Raw genomic sequence first — 15,684 nt, forward strand, 5'->3', positions numbered from 1 at the left:
AGAATCATAAACTAATATAAACGTGGTAAAAATTAACTACCTCTGTACCTGCTATGTACTGTCATATTGTCCTTTCCCGTTCGGATGGAAGGCCAGGGAAAACGGTCAACTCCAGGTTTTTATAGGCACTGAGACCGGAGTTGACCGTCGACGGTACATGCATTATGCTGGAGTTTTATAATACTTTTTATGATCCAAAACTATTTTTGTATGTATTTTGCTTAAAAATGTTACTTAAATATTTTTAAAACATTAAAAAAACATTGTTAAACTCGTATGAGTAAACCATATACATAATAAGAAATTGAAAAAATAAAGTTTGACGTATGGAAAAAAAAACCACTATCGACAGGATTCGAACCCCAGAGTATCCGCTCCGTAGTCGGACGCCTTAACCGCGGTGCCAACCGGCGATGTTGTAAGCGTTGCGAACATTCTGGTATATATCGCACAGAATACAATTTTTTCTTTCTCTCAAATCACATTTTTTAGGTAAAATAATTGCTTGTTTCAGTGTAATAACGCTAAAAATTACTTAATATACGCACACGGTAAAGCCAACAAGTGTAACTTTCCTCCTCACAGCAAAAACGTCGAAAAATTCGGTTTTTATTGTTTTTGACAATGATGCAGCCGAACAAAAAATCTAAAAAAAATTGACAACATTGCCTGTTATAGTACTTTATCAGGGAACCAAACAGCAAAATAGCATGTTTTCATATTTTTGAGAAAAAAATATTTTTCCGATTTTTTTTAGGTTTTTCATTTTTTACGACCACAGTTTGAAACAAAAAAATCTGAAAAAATTCTCAAAAATGCGCCTTGGGATCCAGAATGTGTCACATTTTTTCAGAATTTTAGAACGCATTTTAGACCGGAAAATGCGCCGAAAACCGCAAAATCTATTTTTCCCTGTAACTACCCTCACGGGCAAGCTAGAGGGCTGAAATTTTACTCAGAGGGGTTTTTCTTGGCAAGCGTTCGAATGGTTCAATAGCCGTTGAAAAAGCTCTAAGGGCAGTTTTGACCATCTTAATCGGCTAGGCCCTTTTTCAAAATTGTTAAACTTGATTCTAGACAAAATTTCGATTGTCTAGTTAAATAATCAAAATATCGTTAATCCTCACATGGAGTGATCGCTTCTAACTTATGAAGCTAAGTAACTTCTTCTTTAACTCTGTTCGCAGAGTTTCAACTGCAAAATAAAAAATAGTTTCCTGTGCCGGTGGCTTCGATAACTCTTCATTTTTCAGGTCGGTAAAACAGTGGTTTCGGGACACAAAAATCTGTACGTTGTTAGATCTATGTATTCTTGTGTCTCGTTCTCGTTTATGGTCAAACATAACGCCAAGCACAGCAATCAAGCAATACGAGTGAATACGAGGCGCAGGTTGGAGCAGGTTTAGCGACATGTTTGCAATAATTTTAAATTGCTGACATTTAAGTAACTGCTTAAGAATGTTGTGCGACCTACAATTTTGATATGACATTATAATAAGCAGAAATGCAAGACATTTGCGAGAATATTCGTATAGCTATCGAACATGGACGTACCGATATAATTAGATCCCTTTTAGACGCATGTACGTACAAGCAGTTTTATACCAAAATAATATTCATACTTGTTCTTTTTCATATAATACTCTATAGAATATGCTAATGTATAACCTAATCCAAAAAGAATAGATAAAAACTGGTCACATTGTACACACACAGTATACGCCACGTAGCGGAGTCTACGAATAATCAGAATGTTTCTAAACTTTTCGTTCTGTTTTTTTAAACAGGTGAAAATGGCAACACAGCTGAAGGTATAACGAGAGATAAATTTCTAAATCAACCACTATTGGAGGAAGGTACTTTCCTTTTGTACGCCGCAAAGGTAATTTCACATATCACAACGTATCAATTTGTACGTTTGTTTCACGTTCACATACTTTAAACAAGTAAAATGTATAATTGAATAATATATCGATAATAAGATGTTTCACATTGATTTTTCTAAAAATGTAGAACAATCAGCCAGATATCGTACGAACATTATTAAGTTGCGGTGCTAATCCAGCTATCCGGAATGTAAATGGACATAACGCGGTAGATGTTGCATCCAGCGACGCGATACGTCGTACCTATATCGAGGAATTATTAAGAGCAACTGCAGCGTCGGAGTATGTAGCATTTATAAGAATAGAAACTACAAATTACTCCGTAACTGTACCTTAACGCTAAACCTACCATCACCGCGGTCGATACGACCGGTTCCAGAATTTTTATTCAATGATTATCGAGATATATAGTAAAAGTCATTTTACAAGAAACGATCGTATCTTTAGCGAAGCACGTGTTACGATAGGAGCTGCGCAAAGTCTAAATAAAAAATTGACTTTTGTCATTTTTACAAGGGAACATGTACCAGCGACTTTTAAGGTTTGGTAGGTAGGTTTAGCATTGATAACATTAAATAATTATTTATAGAGTAGACAGAGTACTGCAGCTATTAGATGCAGGACTAAACGTTGATTCATGGGACTCCCATGGCAGTAAAAATACACCTTTACATTGGGCCGCTTGTTACGGGAATAAAGACATAGTCGTGTGTCTAATCGGTAATGTGTTTCTTCTTTCTTCGTCGTGTAATTGTGATATAATATACATTATATAATATGTACTATATAGATAGAGGAGCAGACGTAAATGCTGTGAATGGTTGCGGCGCTACACCATTACACGATGCGGTAAATCGTGGTGATGTTGCTATTTGTCAAGAATTATTACAAGCAGGTGCAAATCCTTTTGTACGAGCAACTAAAGGGTAAATCAATGTTACACCATTGTAGTTGAGAGAAATGTTTTACCAGGTTTCGTGAGAAAACATATATTTCACTTCTTTCGCAGAACCTTTGCGGGAAAAGATCCTTGCGATCTTTCCAGAGGGAAACAACATTTACACTGTTTCGTTCAAAGATTTTTATCAAACATCGAATCGAATGACACTGCTGCCGACACCATGCATAGTCCGACTGCATCATTTTCGGAAGGAAACTTGTGCCGAGAAAGCCTTTCGAGTAACATGAGTCAACTTTCCATCGAATCTACCAAGTCTCTGGATCCATTGTACTGCGATGTACCTTTGCGAGAAACAGGCAAAGACAGTCCAACGAAAAGAACGGATAAAGACGGAATTTATAGTTTGCTTTGGCCACAACCGAAAACCGTTGTCGAATTAAAAAATTCTTCTGCGCCTTTCATTGCTGGCAAAGAACTTTTTATATCTATAATACAGGTACCTGGATTCATTAAAATTAAACTGATTGTTAGACTGCTGATCTTTATGCATTTATGATTTCTCCTCTATTTCTTGCAATCGATGAACCAGGGCTGTTACTTTCCTTCGAAGATTGAACATTTCGAAGCTTCGAAACTCGTTCCCGGTTAACGGATAAGAGGCGAAAAAAGTTGAATCTGCGCGAACGAAGACGCTCATTTTTCACCTAAAATGCTACGTTAGAACGTAACAAGCGTCGGCGGCGATGCGAAAGTTTCGACGTAGCTCTTCGCAATTTCGCTTCGAAAATTTCCAAGACTTCGAAGGTCCCTTACCTCGAAGGTTCTTACCTACGAAGGTAACAGCCCTAATCGATACAGACAATTTTTATCTCGCATAAAGATCCGCAGTCTACCGACTACTTTTATCCGATTTCTGGCGCGCACAACAACCATAATACGACGTTTTGCTATCCGCCACAGGGCAGTGAATCTATACATGGAATATTAGATGTTTGGGAAATCAGCAGAACTCACTTGTTAGAGTTGGGTCACGATGTAAAAATCGGCCAAGTGCATCCAAGTTCCGGCAAACTACCCAACGACGACGACAACCGAATTGACTGTATAGTAAACGAGAAATTATTCAATAAACCTGACGGTTATCAATTGCACATTTCCCAAAACACGATTAAAGTTGGCGCTGGAAGTTTGGCAGGATTACATTACGCGGTTTGCACGTTCGTACAAATATTGCGCCTAAGCAAAAGTCTGAGTAGATCTGACGCGTGTGAAATCGAACCTGTTTTCATAAAAGATGAACCAAGATTTTCACATCGCGGGGTACTATTAGATATCTCGCCGAGAGGACGTATACCAACGTTGGAATACTTGTTACATATGATCGATTTATGGTCGTCTTTGAAAATATCTCATCTGCATTTGTACTCGAGACTCACCCCGAACTGTGATTGGCAAATTTGTTACGCGAAATCGGAAATGGTCACGCTCGACCGTTACTGCAGGTTCGTCTAAATCTTTTGATAAACTGTGTGGTTCTGCTAATGTATAATATATTCGGTACTGTTACTGTAAACACGATTCTTCTTTTCATTTCAGGGATCGACATTTAGATTTAGTTCCAACGTTAGATGTTGATTCGAACGTGGGTCAGCATCATTTATCACAAATGTGGCCTATATTCCAAGAATTACTAGCAGTATTTCCAAGTTTAAGTTACGTTCACGTTGGACCCAGGTTAGCCAGTTTACTGGTTCAAGCAGACAATTTTGATTTGAACTTATCTATCAATGAAACTATAGAAACAGATATGTCCGAAGTATTCAAGTCGTACTCCTGTCTCCAAGAGGTCTGGCATATCTTGAATTTGAGTTCGAGTACAACTTTGATGCTTTGTTCGAACGGTTTACATTCCAAACCAGAATTTCATAATATACCTAATAATATTATTCTAGTTGAATATGGATTTCAGGTAAAACTCAGCGAGTAATCAAATAATAAATTTAAAAAAAATAAAAGTACACATTTTCTCAAGTACATTCGACGACGATTTACAGGCGGATTATGATTTTTCCGAGTGGACCGAAGCGTTCAGGGTAACCGGTGGTAATGTTTTACCTAGTTCCGGAACAGCGAGTTACAATAGTTTAGCGGGATGCCCGGCATCGACGTATGCGAACACGAAAAATGCGATAAAGACTTCCTTGGAGCAAGATTCGGTAGGTATAGTTGTAGCCCACTGGTCCGGAAGTCATCATCTAACCCCGCACCCATTCGCGTGGATCGGATATTTGATAGCTGCGGGATTTGGGTGGAATCCGGTTAGCGAACTAGACATATGTGTCGACGACAACTACGAAGTGTCCGAAGTGTATGGATCAAGGTACTAATCGAATATTATCAAGTAAAACGCGATAACATTGTACGTAAAATCTGAATATGAAATATATACTTTGATACTCGGATCATTAATGTTCCACGTATCGCAAAATTTATAGGCAAAAATGTATCACGAAACTGTTGGACGTTCATGTTTTCCAAGATTCCGAATATAAAATTGGAAATGCGATATTAGAACTGGGCCGTTTAGATACATTGGTACTCACGTTGAGTAAAAATCAAGGGGCTAAAGATTTACAACAAATTCCTGACAATCGAGGGTCAACGTTGTACAGATTATTAACAGACCCCGACAATGTAAATTTGGAATACCTGTCGGCTGACTTGTTCGCGGTAAGTATGAACGCGTTTTTAAAGTTGTAACGTTAAATTTTACAAGTAAATAATGATGTTTCCTTCTTCCTTCGTCTCCAACAACAACAGAAAGTAACGAAACAAGTTAAACGTATTTCCCATTCATTGTACGAATGCGATTTATCGTCCAAGTTCGCGTCAATGGAATTGCAAGAACTTCAACTGACCGCCGACTTGATGTTGACCGCGTGTAAAATCGGGAGAACATTGATAGGTGTTGGTGTTAATCCTAATAGCAATATGGGTCTAGCAGTTATTAATTTAGGAGTCTGTAATCTACCGCCTACATTTAGAACTGACATAGCGAATAAAATGTTGGCTCACATAGAGCAGTACAAGGGTTCGTGGTTACAAAGGCATTTACCTCAGGGCCTTCAAAGCTCTCTATTAGTCTTGACTAGTGCTTTACACAGGTTCGTGCCGGAAACATAAAAATTCTTGTACTTTTAAAACATAGAAGACTTTGTATTTATACAATGTATACATATTGTATATCACACAGTTCCTGCTATAAAAGACTGCAGGTATATACCGTGTGCAAGGAAGCGTATGCGTAGCTTACGAATGTTCCTTTACGAACACGAGCCCAATGTCCACGGTATTCTTACTCTAATAATATGGAACAGCTTATATCAGATATCAGACTATGTATTCGCATTTGCATACGGACAATGCGTTAAGGGAACATTCTCAAGCTCTAGTAAATTTTATAAAAAAGAAAAAGTAAAGAGTGAAAAGTGAGAATTAAAAATACGAAATTAGTTTTATTAAATACTAATGTTCAATTTAACGATCATATGTATATACTTTTGGTTTGTTACAATATAATTATACAACATATTCGTACATTAGAATCGACACTTTTAATTTATGTACAAAAGTATTTTAATACTAAATATTTTGAAAATAATGTAATTTCTGTGTACACAGTGTACAGGGTCTAAAGAAATTATATGTCGCGGCTACCATAGGATCATCCTACACCCTCGATTTCGTTGAAATTGAACTAATCGTAAGAATGGTGTAGCAAAATTAAGGTCGACAATTTTTTAAAAATTACATCCTATACGACTCGTCGCTCGGCGAGGGTAGAAAGTGCAAAAGGAACGCCAGTGGTCGCAACTCAACCGCGATTAGTAAAATACGATACAATTAAAAAAAAACTTGTTGACCTTCTGACCTTAAAATCAATAGATCAAGGCCATTTTTGCGGCACCTTAGTTCAATTTCAACGAAATCGAGGATGTAGAATGAATATCCGCGACATTGTATAATTTCTTTACACCCTGTACATTACAATCCACAAGTATTCAAGAATTTAGAATAGCACTCCTACTCGAAACAATTTAATATTTTAGATTGGTATATCGTTTTTCAAGTAAAATTTGCTTTCACTCGACAAATACATTTTTAGCTTTGTTATTACAACACATATATGTAATAAAATATACTAATTGAATATATACATATTACATATAACATTTCTTTTAATGTACACAATAATGAAATATTGTCAATTAATGCCAAGTAAAAAGATCTGTGAATAAACATCGTGAAATACAATGATTTCACTGAACATTGTTACCACCGGCAACAAGATTATTTTTATTATGTTCATTCCATCCACCCATTTCTAAATCTTGCTTATGTTGTGTTTCTCTTTCGAGAGCTTGAAGTCTGTAGAACTCGTTTATTTCAAATTCATACTTTGGAGATGTGATACCAAAGAAACTGGCTAACCATTCGCCAACATAATCACAGCTATCCAATACTTTACCACCGAACCATGTTGTTTGATACCAAGCCCAAGGAGCCCATTCAAGACTCTTCTACACGAATTTCAATTATATGAATGTGATAATGTTTGAAGAATTAGGATCAGATATCAGATTGTCATAAACAAAACTCAACTGGATCTATTTGCGTCACTGCTTTGGTTTCTTCCGATGAGTCTGTTTCATCTTCGGAATATTCTACCAAATCCCCATCTGAGAAATGTAACACACGCTTTGGGCGCTTCTTCGGCTTCAGATCCTACGAATATTTCCGTATATAAATAATCAAATCTTTAAGACACATTTTTTAATTACATACCTGCGTGTCGAGACTGCTCTCTCTGTCTTCGTTCAAAATAACGTCGGATAAATCACAAACGTCGCTCTTCTCTGGACCCATCGCTCAGTTTTACGGTAAACGTTTCACAAAAAACTGTTTACAAACGCTTTGACAGATATCATCTGTATAACGTCACCGCGAGCAGAACAAGAGAAATTTTGTCGGTGTGAGTCACTCTCGAAGATCATTGATAATCGAAGCACAGAGTGTACAGGTGTACAGTCAGCCTACTGCTGTAGGTCAGCTGCTACCAGCTGCAACCGAGGACGAGCCACCCGACAAATCAACGTCCAGCTGGAAGATCCGAATTTTCCTATTGGCTAAGGAAAAGGAACCTGGAAGGAGAAAACTTCAGGACGAGGCAGATACACGAAGATACGAGCATCTTCGTCAACACGAGATCTTAGAGTCAACAACGAGTTCACTATTAAATAAAGTCTATTTTTCGTTACATCTTCTTGCTAAGAGTTTGTTCTGAAAACCTTCCACGAGCAGAGTTGAGCAGAGTGCTTTAGCGCTCCACGGGCACCCGAACCCTATAAATTCCCTAATCCCACCACACTGCGACGTAACACTACAGTGTGCTCAGGGGTTGCAAGCTGGTGCAAGCTGCCGTGTTAAAGAAGTGGCCAGTATTTCAGCGCCACCTCAGTAGTAGGGCCGAACTAATGGCAGTATATATAGATATAAAGCGGTAGACGGTTGTTAAAAAAACTGTTTACCCCAACAGGATTCGAACCTCGGTCCACCGCTTGGTAGTCCAACTCTTTAGCTGATTGGCCCACCGACGATCTTATAAAAGCATTGAAAATTTTGGTATATGTATCGCAAAAACTGCAGCGACACCAACGCCACCTCGGTACTAGGGTCGAACTACATATACTGGACCAACTATTTCCTTGGCTGTGGTTGGCTTCCGCTTGGTGACGTCACGTCGTTCATGATCAGTGCGCATGCGCTGGCATGCCATCAACGCCACCTCAGTACCAGGGCCTGCTAGGGCCGAACTACATATACTGGACCACCTATTTCCATTGCAGCTTACACCCCCTGGCCTGGTCCTGGTTGCTCCAGACCATAGACATATAGAGATAGACTGCGCGGCCTGAACGAAGCGCTGAAGCCCACAATGGCGGCGTGCGAGAGAGAGAGAGCATTAGCCGTGGTCCATAGCGCTCTCTTTCTATATGATGTGTCAACACATCATATAGAAAGAGAGCGCTATGGACCCCGGCTAATGCTCTCTCTCTCACTCTTTGTACCGCGCGCCGCCATTGTGGGCTTCAACTCGCCCATAAGACTGCGCAGTCTATCTCTATATGTCTATGCTCCAGACCCAGACTCCAGACCACCTCCAGACTCCAGGTAGTATCACCGACGAACCTTAAACCATATAAACTTATAGACCCGACTTCAGATAAGGAAATCCGACTTCCAAGATTACTTGATCTACCAGATGACGGATGTGGGCAAAGTACTATAATCCGTTGAGAAGTTGCAGTATATTTTAACTTTATCATTCGTTCATTTTTACTTTTCTCCTGTTATATTTTTGAAATATAGTGCCAACTCATTTTGACAATTATAATTTAGAAAAAAGTGCAACTTTAATATGTAGATGTTGATAATATGAAATCCGTATTTATTTCCTCGCAACTTATACTATTCAAAAAAAAGAATTTGTACCACGATAGTTGTCGTTCCTTAAAATTCATTACAATTATTATTTCTTTACGAAGTAGTGCGCAAATATACTTATTGTATACCCTGCTTTTATTGATCGCTATCCATCATTTTGAATCATCTTGTGACGTGACCCTGACTGAAAACCTGAAAACTTCTGTGAAAACTTACGCCTGCGCATTTGTAGCCAAACGTATATTAATTCACACCAAATGACATACCTTTAAGAATCTTTTACTAAATCGTGCATTCATTTAACCACACACATTGTTAATAAAGAATGATGAGTGCATTGTATCGCATTATAATACGTATACAATTTATTTACTGAACTAAAAATATTTGTAAAATTGTAATTACACTTGCTCCGTCGGTAAGATACTTACATTGTATACTTACCAATTACCAACAATGCATATTGAATAAACAGTAGATCATTTTCGAATGTAACAACAGTTCTCGCAGCGATAGTAGATTATTATAAATAATAAAAGAGTATATAAGGTATAAGGTATAATATAGTACATAACGAAGATAATTAAGGTGCAACACCTGCTCTTCCCACATTATTGACTCTAAACTCGAAAGCGTTCTCTTACGATCGAGTAAGTACAGCAGCACGATCGACAGCTGGAATTGACGCGCAACAAAGGAAGAAATATGTACAGAAGAAATTTAAAAGGAAACAAAGTATTAGAATGTGAAATGGGTGCCGAAGAATTGCTGGAAAGGCGATGGAGGTTCATCGATAAGGGAAGCAAGAGGTAACCGCATGCAGTAACCAGCTGCGTTTTGCGGTAGATTCTCAGTGCTAGGAGGACTGACGGTTCGAGTCTGAGGTTTGCGCCTGGTCACCGTGGCGACGGCTGCTCGATCGTGACATCTTACACCATTCTTTTCTGTTTACATAAACACTGCACTTCTGCTCATGTTCTCCAAGTGATCTCTTCTTAATTCATAAATTTGTGATGGCACAGACGCTTGTCTGTTTACGGTACTTTCTCATCGGTGGTGCTGTTGTCCTCGGAGTAAGTGTATATTATATATATATTTACGCAGTGTAAACGACACCATATACAATTACAATCAATCGTGTTTACATAGAAACTCTCCGTGCTTTCCATGGCTCGAAAATTCGTTTCATTCCGATTAATCACATTACCGAAAGAACAATATTCTTTTTCGGTCCGGTTCCTTGCGACGTTGTTCTATTATTAAGAGTGTATAGCAGTCAGTGACCAGTTTCCGATTTGTCGTGAAATTGGACGCCCGCCAATCTACCATGCTGCGACAGCGTTGTTCTTTTAGCAACCGTGGCGAATTTTTCGTAGAATTATATCGGAAAAATTTGTACATTTTATGGTTTTCATAAAACCCTTTCATGCGTCGGAAGCCTATTATTTGCTTTATGAAAATCAGTTAATATAGCTATCTGTATATACGCAATGCTATCGACAATCGCTACTGTTCCAAATATTTGACAAACAGCAGAAAAATAACTGATTATGCATGATGTGAAATATTTTAATTACACTTCAGAAAGCTTCATGAAATTGTTTGTCTCTATATATTGAATAATTTCAATTACCAAAGCTGAATCAAACATGATCTTTTCGACGTTTTCAATTCATTTTACAATCTCGTGTACCTGTAATTTTATCCTATACGACGCAACGATGGGATAGTGAGTCAGCTGCCGTTGATAAGTCTGTTATCGCGTACCTTTTATATATTGATATCAAACGCGCATCGATATCAATTACCTACGCAACGTCCTCAACTGACTCTATGATATCGATATTATACATATATGGATATTTGTGAGCGAGCGCTTTTCACAATTATCCATTGTCAAGATAAATCGATACATTTTACAATTCAATTTCGATACACGATACACTAACCAAAAGAGTTAATATAAAGAATAGGATAGTCTTTCTACATCTACGATCGTTGTTCGATCTTTTGAAATCTTTAGTTTCACTCCATATAGCACGCAACACGGAGATTAGATAAATAAGTAATTGCCGCTTATCAGTCCTTAACGCGCGTATATCATATTATCATTCGAGAATACAGCGGCGTTGAAAAAAATAATGACAAATAATTTTCTTCTCTATTTTCGCAGATATGCGGCATCGTGGAAGCTATTTGCGCTGGTTATTTCATATATCAATTATACGAATATTCACTTCTCACCCCCAGCAATGTGTGCGGTGCATCGATTACGCTATTGGCGACAGGGTTGGCTGTAACTATGGTTGCATGGTGTGCATGGCAATTCTTAGACTTTACCAGTAGGGGACAAGTGATAATTGTAAGCAAACACATCTTTACTGTGCACATTAAATTCAAAATATCGACCGTCGCACGGTGTCCCACGCTAATGTTTTCTTCAACGATTGACAAGACTTGCCGAAATAAACGCTGCTGGTGACGAACATCTTAAATAATAGTCGCTCGAATGTAGCTTCGAACTGATAATACGATCGATACGAATTAGGGATTGCAATCCCGCGATGCGGGATCCCGCGTCATTAGTCCAGTCAACGAAAAATCGTAGAGGGAAATGGAAGAAACACAATTTTCAACTTTGGGACTTTGTTTGGACTAGTTAGGAGGTAAACATACTAAAAGTCCCCACTCCTAGGAGGTGAGCGGGTGCAGGGGGCACGTAGAAGATCCCTTTTTCGGTTTTCCACTTATATTTCGGAAACTATGTGCCCCCTGCACCCCGCTCACCTCCTAGGAGTGGGGAGTATGTTTACCTCCTAACTAGTCCAAACAAAGTCCCAAACTTGAAAATTGTGTTCCTTCCATTTCCCTCTACGACTTTTCGTTGACTGGACTAATGACGCGGGATTGCAATCCCTAATACGAATGTACACCGCTGTGTTTACAGAGTCTAGTTTCCTTCCTTATCCCGCGTTACGATAACGAAAGTGTATTTAATTTTTCAATTCAGTTTTCTATAGCGTTAATAATCGCGACGGCTGTCAATACATCAGCTGGGATTTGGGCACTTGTCAAGCACGAACAAGTGGATATATTACCTCGAACGCATCTCGAACGATTCTTCGATGTTGGTGCTTCATCCGATGATAAGCTACTCTGGGATCGTATGCACTCCAAGGTAAGTAGATCGAAATCTACTTGTCTTTATTGTAATATGCAACTTACGTATTTCAAAGGGTTTACCATTCATCTTTTCGGTTTCATCAAGCTACGTTGTTGCGGAATAAACGGACCGGAAGATTATCGAAGTCAGGATGCGATCCCTTGGTCCTGTTGCGAGACCGCGTCGTCGCTTGAAAATTCGAGCGATAGCAAGGGTGCGTGTACGATACATGCGAGGGGTTGTTATCACGTGGTGATAAATCGTACCAGATCGATCCTACTCCATATTTTCCTTCTCGCGTTGTGCACGGTATTGTTACAGGTAAGTGTGATAATTGCATGGGCCGCGGATTTCTTTTCATCGACTGCAAGATACGGAAACTATTCCATCTGTTTGTAATATGCATACGTTCGAAATCCGCAGTCTGGTAATAATATCGGTAATGATTTAATCGTACGTGTGTTCTATACATTATTGTAATTGAAATATATTTTTCTATCGTTCGTAGGTTTGTTTCATAGTCTGTACGACGTGTTACGCGAGAGCTTGTAAAGACAGGGTGAAACGGAGAAAAGACATAATGATTGCCGCGCAAGCACTCGTGCAAGAATCCAAAGGAATGGAACCGCATAATCGTTTTCTCAATGCTCGATTACAAAGTCCTTGAACCACACGGCGGCTGGCGATTGACTTGATCGATTCTTGATCAAGTTGACTTATTATCGTAGTGTCATCATTCATTTCACAGTTTTCTTTTTCCCGGACACGCCGACGAAATTATGTACATGCCAAAAATATCGTGCCACTTTTATACCAAATACTTGCGATGTTCCTTGGTTTAAACTTAAATGGTAAATCGATCACTTTTATATGGTTAGCATCTCTTTTCATAATGATAAGTGACGTTGAAACATATACAATATATGTATGTACATATGTATGTATGTATATTTTCTATTACACCCAGTTTTATTATCTTCGGACGTATCGAACGTCGCTCCACCACTTAATTTACTCAATTTAATTGTGAACAATGGTCTGGGTTAGATTTCTCGATACAAGGAAAAGTTATTTTTGCTGATCGAAACACGTTTGTACAACTTTATCCGACGCAAAATAAACATTTGTAATTTAACCTCTTCCGCGGTCTCACAAATCATTTATACACTTTACCGAATTATCAAGAAAGTGTTCGAGTACGATTACATACAACGCGCGATAAGATCGAATTTATTTCTGCTGAAAATCAATCTTTTTCTCGGCCGCACAGAAATATATGTACAGTACGAGTAAACATATTTTCGAATTCCGTAACAAAAATTCCACCATATTATACGTATATGATGTCGTGGGCTTATCTCGGTCATTTTAAATTCGATAAAATGACTGTACTTTATATTTATTATACCCGGACAGCTTCGCAGAAAATTCAGAAACAATCCGATTTCTTACATAATTGTGACAAACGAACGGATGACTCGAATGACTACTCGTTAATTTGTGGTAAATGTAGCTTCGAGGGGAGCCATCTCGGATGACCTTCACCTCGACATATGCGTTGTCAATGACAACATTCCAAACAACTTTTGTCGATACATCTATCCGTCGCTCGGACTTATTGTTAGTTAGTCCAAGACATTCGCGAAAACCTATTGCTGATACTGCCATTCGAATTTTCCGTATTCTTGCATGCTCCGTGGCAACGCGTAAGCGTAAGCCTGTTCCGGTTCCAGGGCGGCATCTGTTTATTTTTTGTTTGTAAACATGTTGCGGGGATGAGAGATAAAACATAACAGAGTGTCACGCTATACTGTATAGGGTGGTGAGCTTTCAATTTTGAAAGACTACTTCTGGATTTTCGTATCCATGGATGTTCATATTTTTCCATTGCCAGTTCAAATCCTGCATGACGGCTATACACATACAATAGAATGCAAAGATTATGCGATCGGAATTAGTTAGGTTTAGGTTGTGTGGAGTGGGGAGGGGGCGTGGGGCGGCTGAGAGGGCCGGCCTGACGACGCATACGAAAATTGTACAGTGTTAGCAATAGTTTTTTGCAAATATCTCGGAGACTAAGACCGAGCACCGGGTAAATGTAATGACAAAAGTTATTCGGAATGGTGTCCTTGACAACGCATATGTCAAGGTGAAGGTCATCCGAGATGGCTCCCCTCGAAGCTATATATACACTTACCAAATTTGTTTCTTTATTAAATATATATATGTATATTAGATTGAAGAACTAGATCCTTGTTTCCGCTGGATTAAAACAAAAATCCCACATCTATCCCGCGGGATTGAAAATGACGCGGGATTGCAATCCCTAAACATATCAACTGAAACCGTTAACAGGTTATGGCGTTATATCGTAACGGTGATCTTGTACGAAGAATTCTAAGAAATCGATAAGCAAAACAAATGATTCAAGTGTGATATCACAGCCCAATTTAATAATTTTATACTACATATACCTATGATATATATATTATCATTATCAGACTGCGAATCTTTATGTATTTATATCGAGAAATTAGTTCGGTGAAATATAAAACGGTAATAGATTAGAAAAATTCAAGAAACATTGTAATGTTGTTTTTAACCGATAAATATATACGGGATGAAATAAATTTTTATTTTATTCCTGCTTCCCACAATCAATGCAGAATATTTTTTTTGCATAAAAATCTCCGCAGTCTAATCATTATTATACAGTATACATATATGTATACGCGGCGGTATTATACGGTATGAAATATTCAATTATTCCTGGAAAAAAGTTTCTACGGGGTATTTCGTGTGAATTTTCAAATATGGCTCCTCGTGTTTACATGATTTACAGAGATGTGTTTCGTACCGCGTAAACAGAAAGCGGTAAGAGTTCTCGCGCGGAAACTCTCGGTACACCGCGTGTCCACGAAATAAACGAATTCGAATTTCGGAGGAAACGAATGATTGATCGTTGCTTAATAAATTCGAAGATTTTGGACGTGTCATGCATCTGGTTGTGAACCGTGCGAGCGTTATCGCGATATATCGGTATCAAGGGTTACGCGGTATTCGCGAGAGTTATACACCTTTAATCTTTCCAGATAAAGACGGGTGCGGCGCTATTGCGCTTCGCGACACAACCAAACGGGAAACTCGTTTCAGCTCTTGTTGGCCTCTTGCACCAGTTGAACACTGGTCAGCAGCAGTGAGCAGTGGCAGCAGTCAGTTCGTCAGTTGTA

The 15,684-nt window shown here is 38.6% G+C and overlaps 3 protein-coding genes across 6 annotated transcripts; 2 read left to right on the top strand and 1 right to left on the bottom strand.

Moving 5' to 3' along the window:
* The first annotated feature begins 1,349 nt into the window (after positions 1–1,349).
* LOC143207755 (uncharacterized) lies at positions 1,350–7,104 on the top strand. 2 transcript variants are annotated; one of them, XM_076421524.1, is made up of 11 exons: positions 1,350–1,583; positions 1,788–1,912; positions 2,014–2,168; positions 2,476–2,606; positions 2,677–2,812; positions 2,896–3,283; positions 3,748–4,289; positions 4,384–4,756; positions 4,842–5,167; positions 5,283–5,517; positions 5,608–7,104. In XM_076421524.1, exons 1-11 carry the CDS (start codon positions 1,505–1,507, stop codon positions 5,968–5,970), a joined length of 2,853 nt encoding a protein of 950 aa, XP_076277639.1. In that variant the 5' UTR covers positions 1,350–1,504; the 3' UTR covers positions 5,971–7,104. The 2 variants fall into 2 exon arrangements, with proteins under 2 accessions (XP_076277639.1, XP_076277640.1); XM_076421525.1 differs by having other exon boundaries at positions 1,351–1,583; positions 1,788–1,882.
* Positions 7,008–8,173, bottom strand: LOC143207756 (protein FAM177A1). The gene is made up of 3 exons (XM_076421526.1): positions 7,633–8,173; positions 7,450–7,572; positions 7,008–7,367 (listed from the first exon to the last, which is right to left on the bottom strand). Exons 1-3 carry the CDS (start codon positions 7,711–7,713, stop codon positions 7,107–7,109), a joined length of 465 nt encoding a protein of 154 aa, XP_076277641.1. The 5' UTR covers positions 7,714–8,173; the 3' UTR covers positions 7,008–7,106.
* An 854-nt stretch (positions 8,174–9,027) lies between these two features.
* On the top strand, positions 9,028–15,683 carry LOC143207720 (tetraspanin-16). Of its 3 annotated transcripts, none has more exons than XM_076421480.1 (5): positions 9,028–10,364; positions 11,465–11,653; positions 12,302–12,469; positions 12,560–12,775; positions 15,547–15,683. In XM_076421480.1, exons 1-5 carry the CDS (start codon positions 10,305–10,307, stop codon positions 15,652–15,654), a joined length of 741 nt encoding a protein of 246 aa, XP_076277595.1. In that variant the 5' UTR covers positions 9,028–10,304; the 3' UTR covers positions 15,655–15,683. The 3 variants fall into 3 exon arrangements, with proteins under 3 accessions (XP_076277595.1, XP_076277597.1, XP_076277594.1); XM_076421482.1 differs by lacking the exon at positions 15,547–15,683 and adding an exon at positions 12,963–15,538 and having other exon boundaries at positions 9,028–11,356; XM_076421479.1 differs by lacking the exon at positions 15,547–15,683 and adding an exon at positions 12,963–15,538.
* The last annotated feature ends 1 nt before the right edge of the window (position 15,684 follows it).

Source organism: Lasioglossum baleicum, chromosome 4 (genome assembly GCF_051020765.1).
Source record: "Lasioglossum baleicum chromosome 4, iyLasBale1, whole genome shotgun sequence".
Classification (NCBI taxonomy): domain Eukaryota; kingdom Metazoa; phylum Arthropoda; class Insecta; order Hymenoptera; family Halictidae; genus Lasioglossum; species Lasioglossum baleicum.

Bases quoted from the DNA above. Each gene is read 5' to 3' on its own strand.
- LOC143207756 (XM_076421526.1), bottom strand. From the start codon at position 7,713: ATGGGTCCAGAGAAGAGCGACGTTTGTGATTTATCCGACGTTATTTTG. The intron at 7,573-7,632 runs GTATGTAATTAA...AAATATTCGTAG, and splicing joins AGAGCAGTCTCGACACGCAG to GATCTGAAGCCGAAGAAGCG. The intron at 7,368-7,449 runs GTTGAGTTTTGT...AAATTCGTGTAG, and splicing joins CAGTGACGCAAATAGATCCA to AAGAGTCTTGAATGGGCTCC.
- LOC143207755 (XM_076421524.1), top strand. From the start codon at position 1,505: ATGCAAGACATTTGCGAGAATATTCGTATAGCTATCGAACATGGACGT. The intron at 2,607-2,676 runs GTAATGTGTTTC...TGTACTATATAG, and splicing joins CATAGTCGTGTGTCTAATCG to ATAGAGGAGCAGACGTAAAT. The intron at 5,518-5,607 runs GTAAGTATGAAC...CAACAACAACAG, and splicing joins TGTCGGCTGACTTGTTCGCG to AAAGTAACGAAACAAGTTAA.
- LOC143207720 (XM_076421479.1), top strand. From the start codon at position 10,305: ATGGCACAGACGCTTGTCTGTTTACGGTACTTTCTCATCGGTGGTGCT. The intron at 10,365-11,464 runs GTAAGTGTATAT...CTATTTTCGCAG, and splicing joins GTGGTGCTGTTGTCCTCGGA to ATATGCGGCATCGTGGAAGC. The intron at 11,654-12,301 runs GTAAGCAAACAC...TTTTCAATTCAG, and splicing joins GTAGGGGACAAGTGATAATT to TTTTCTATAGCGTTAATAAT.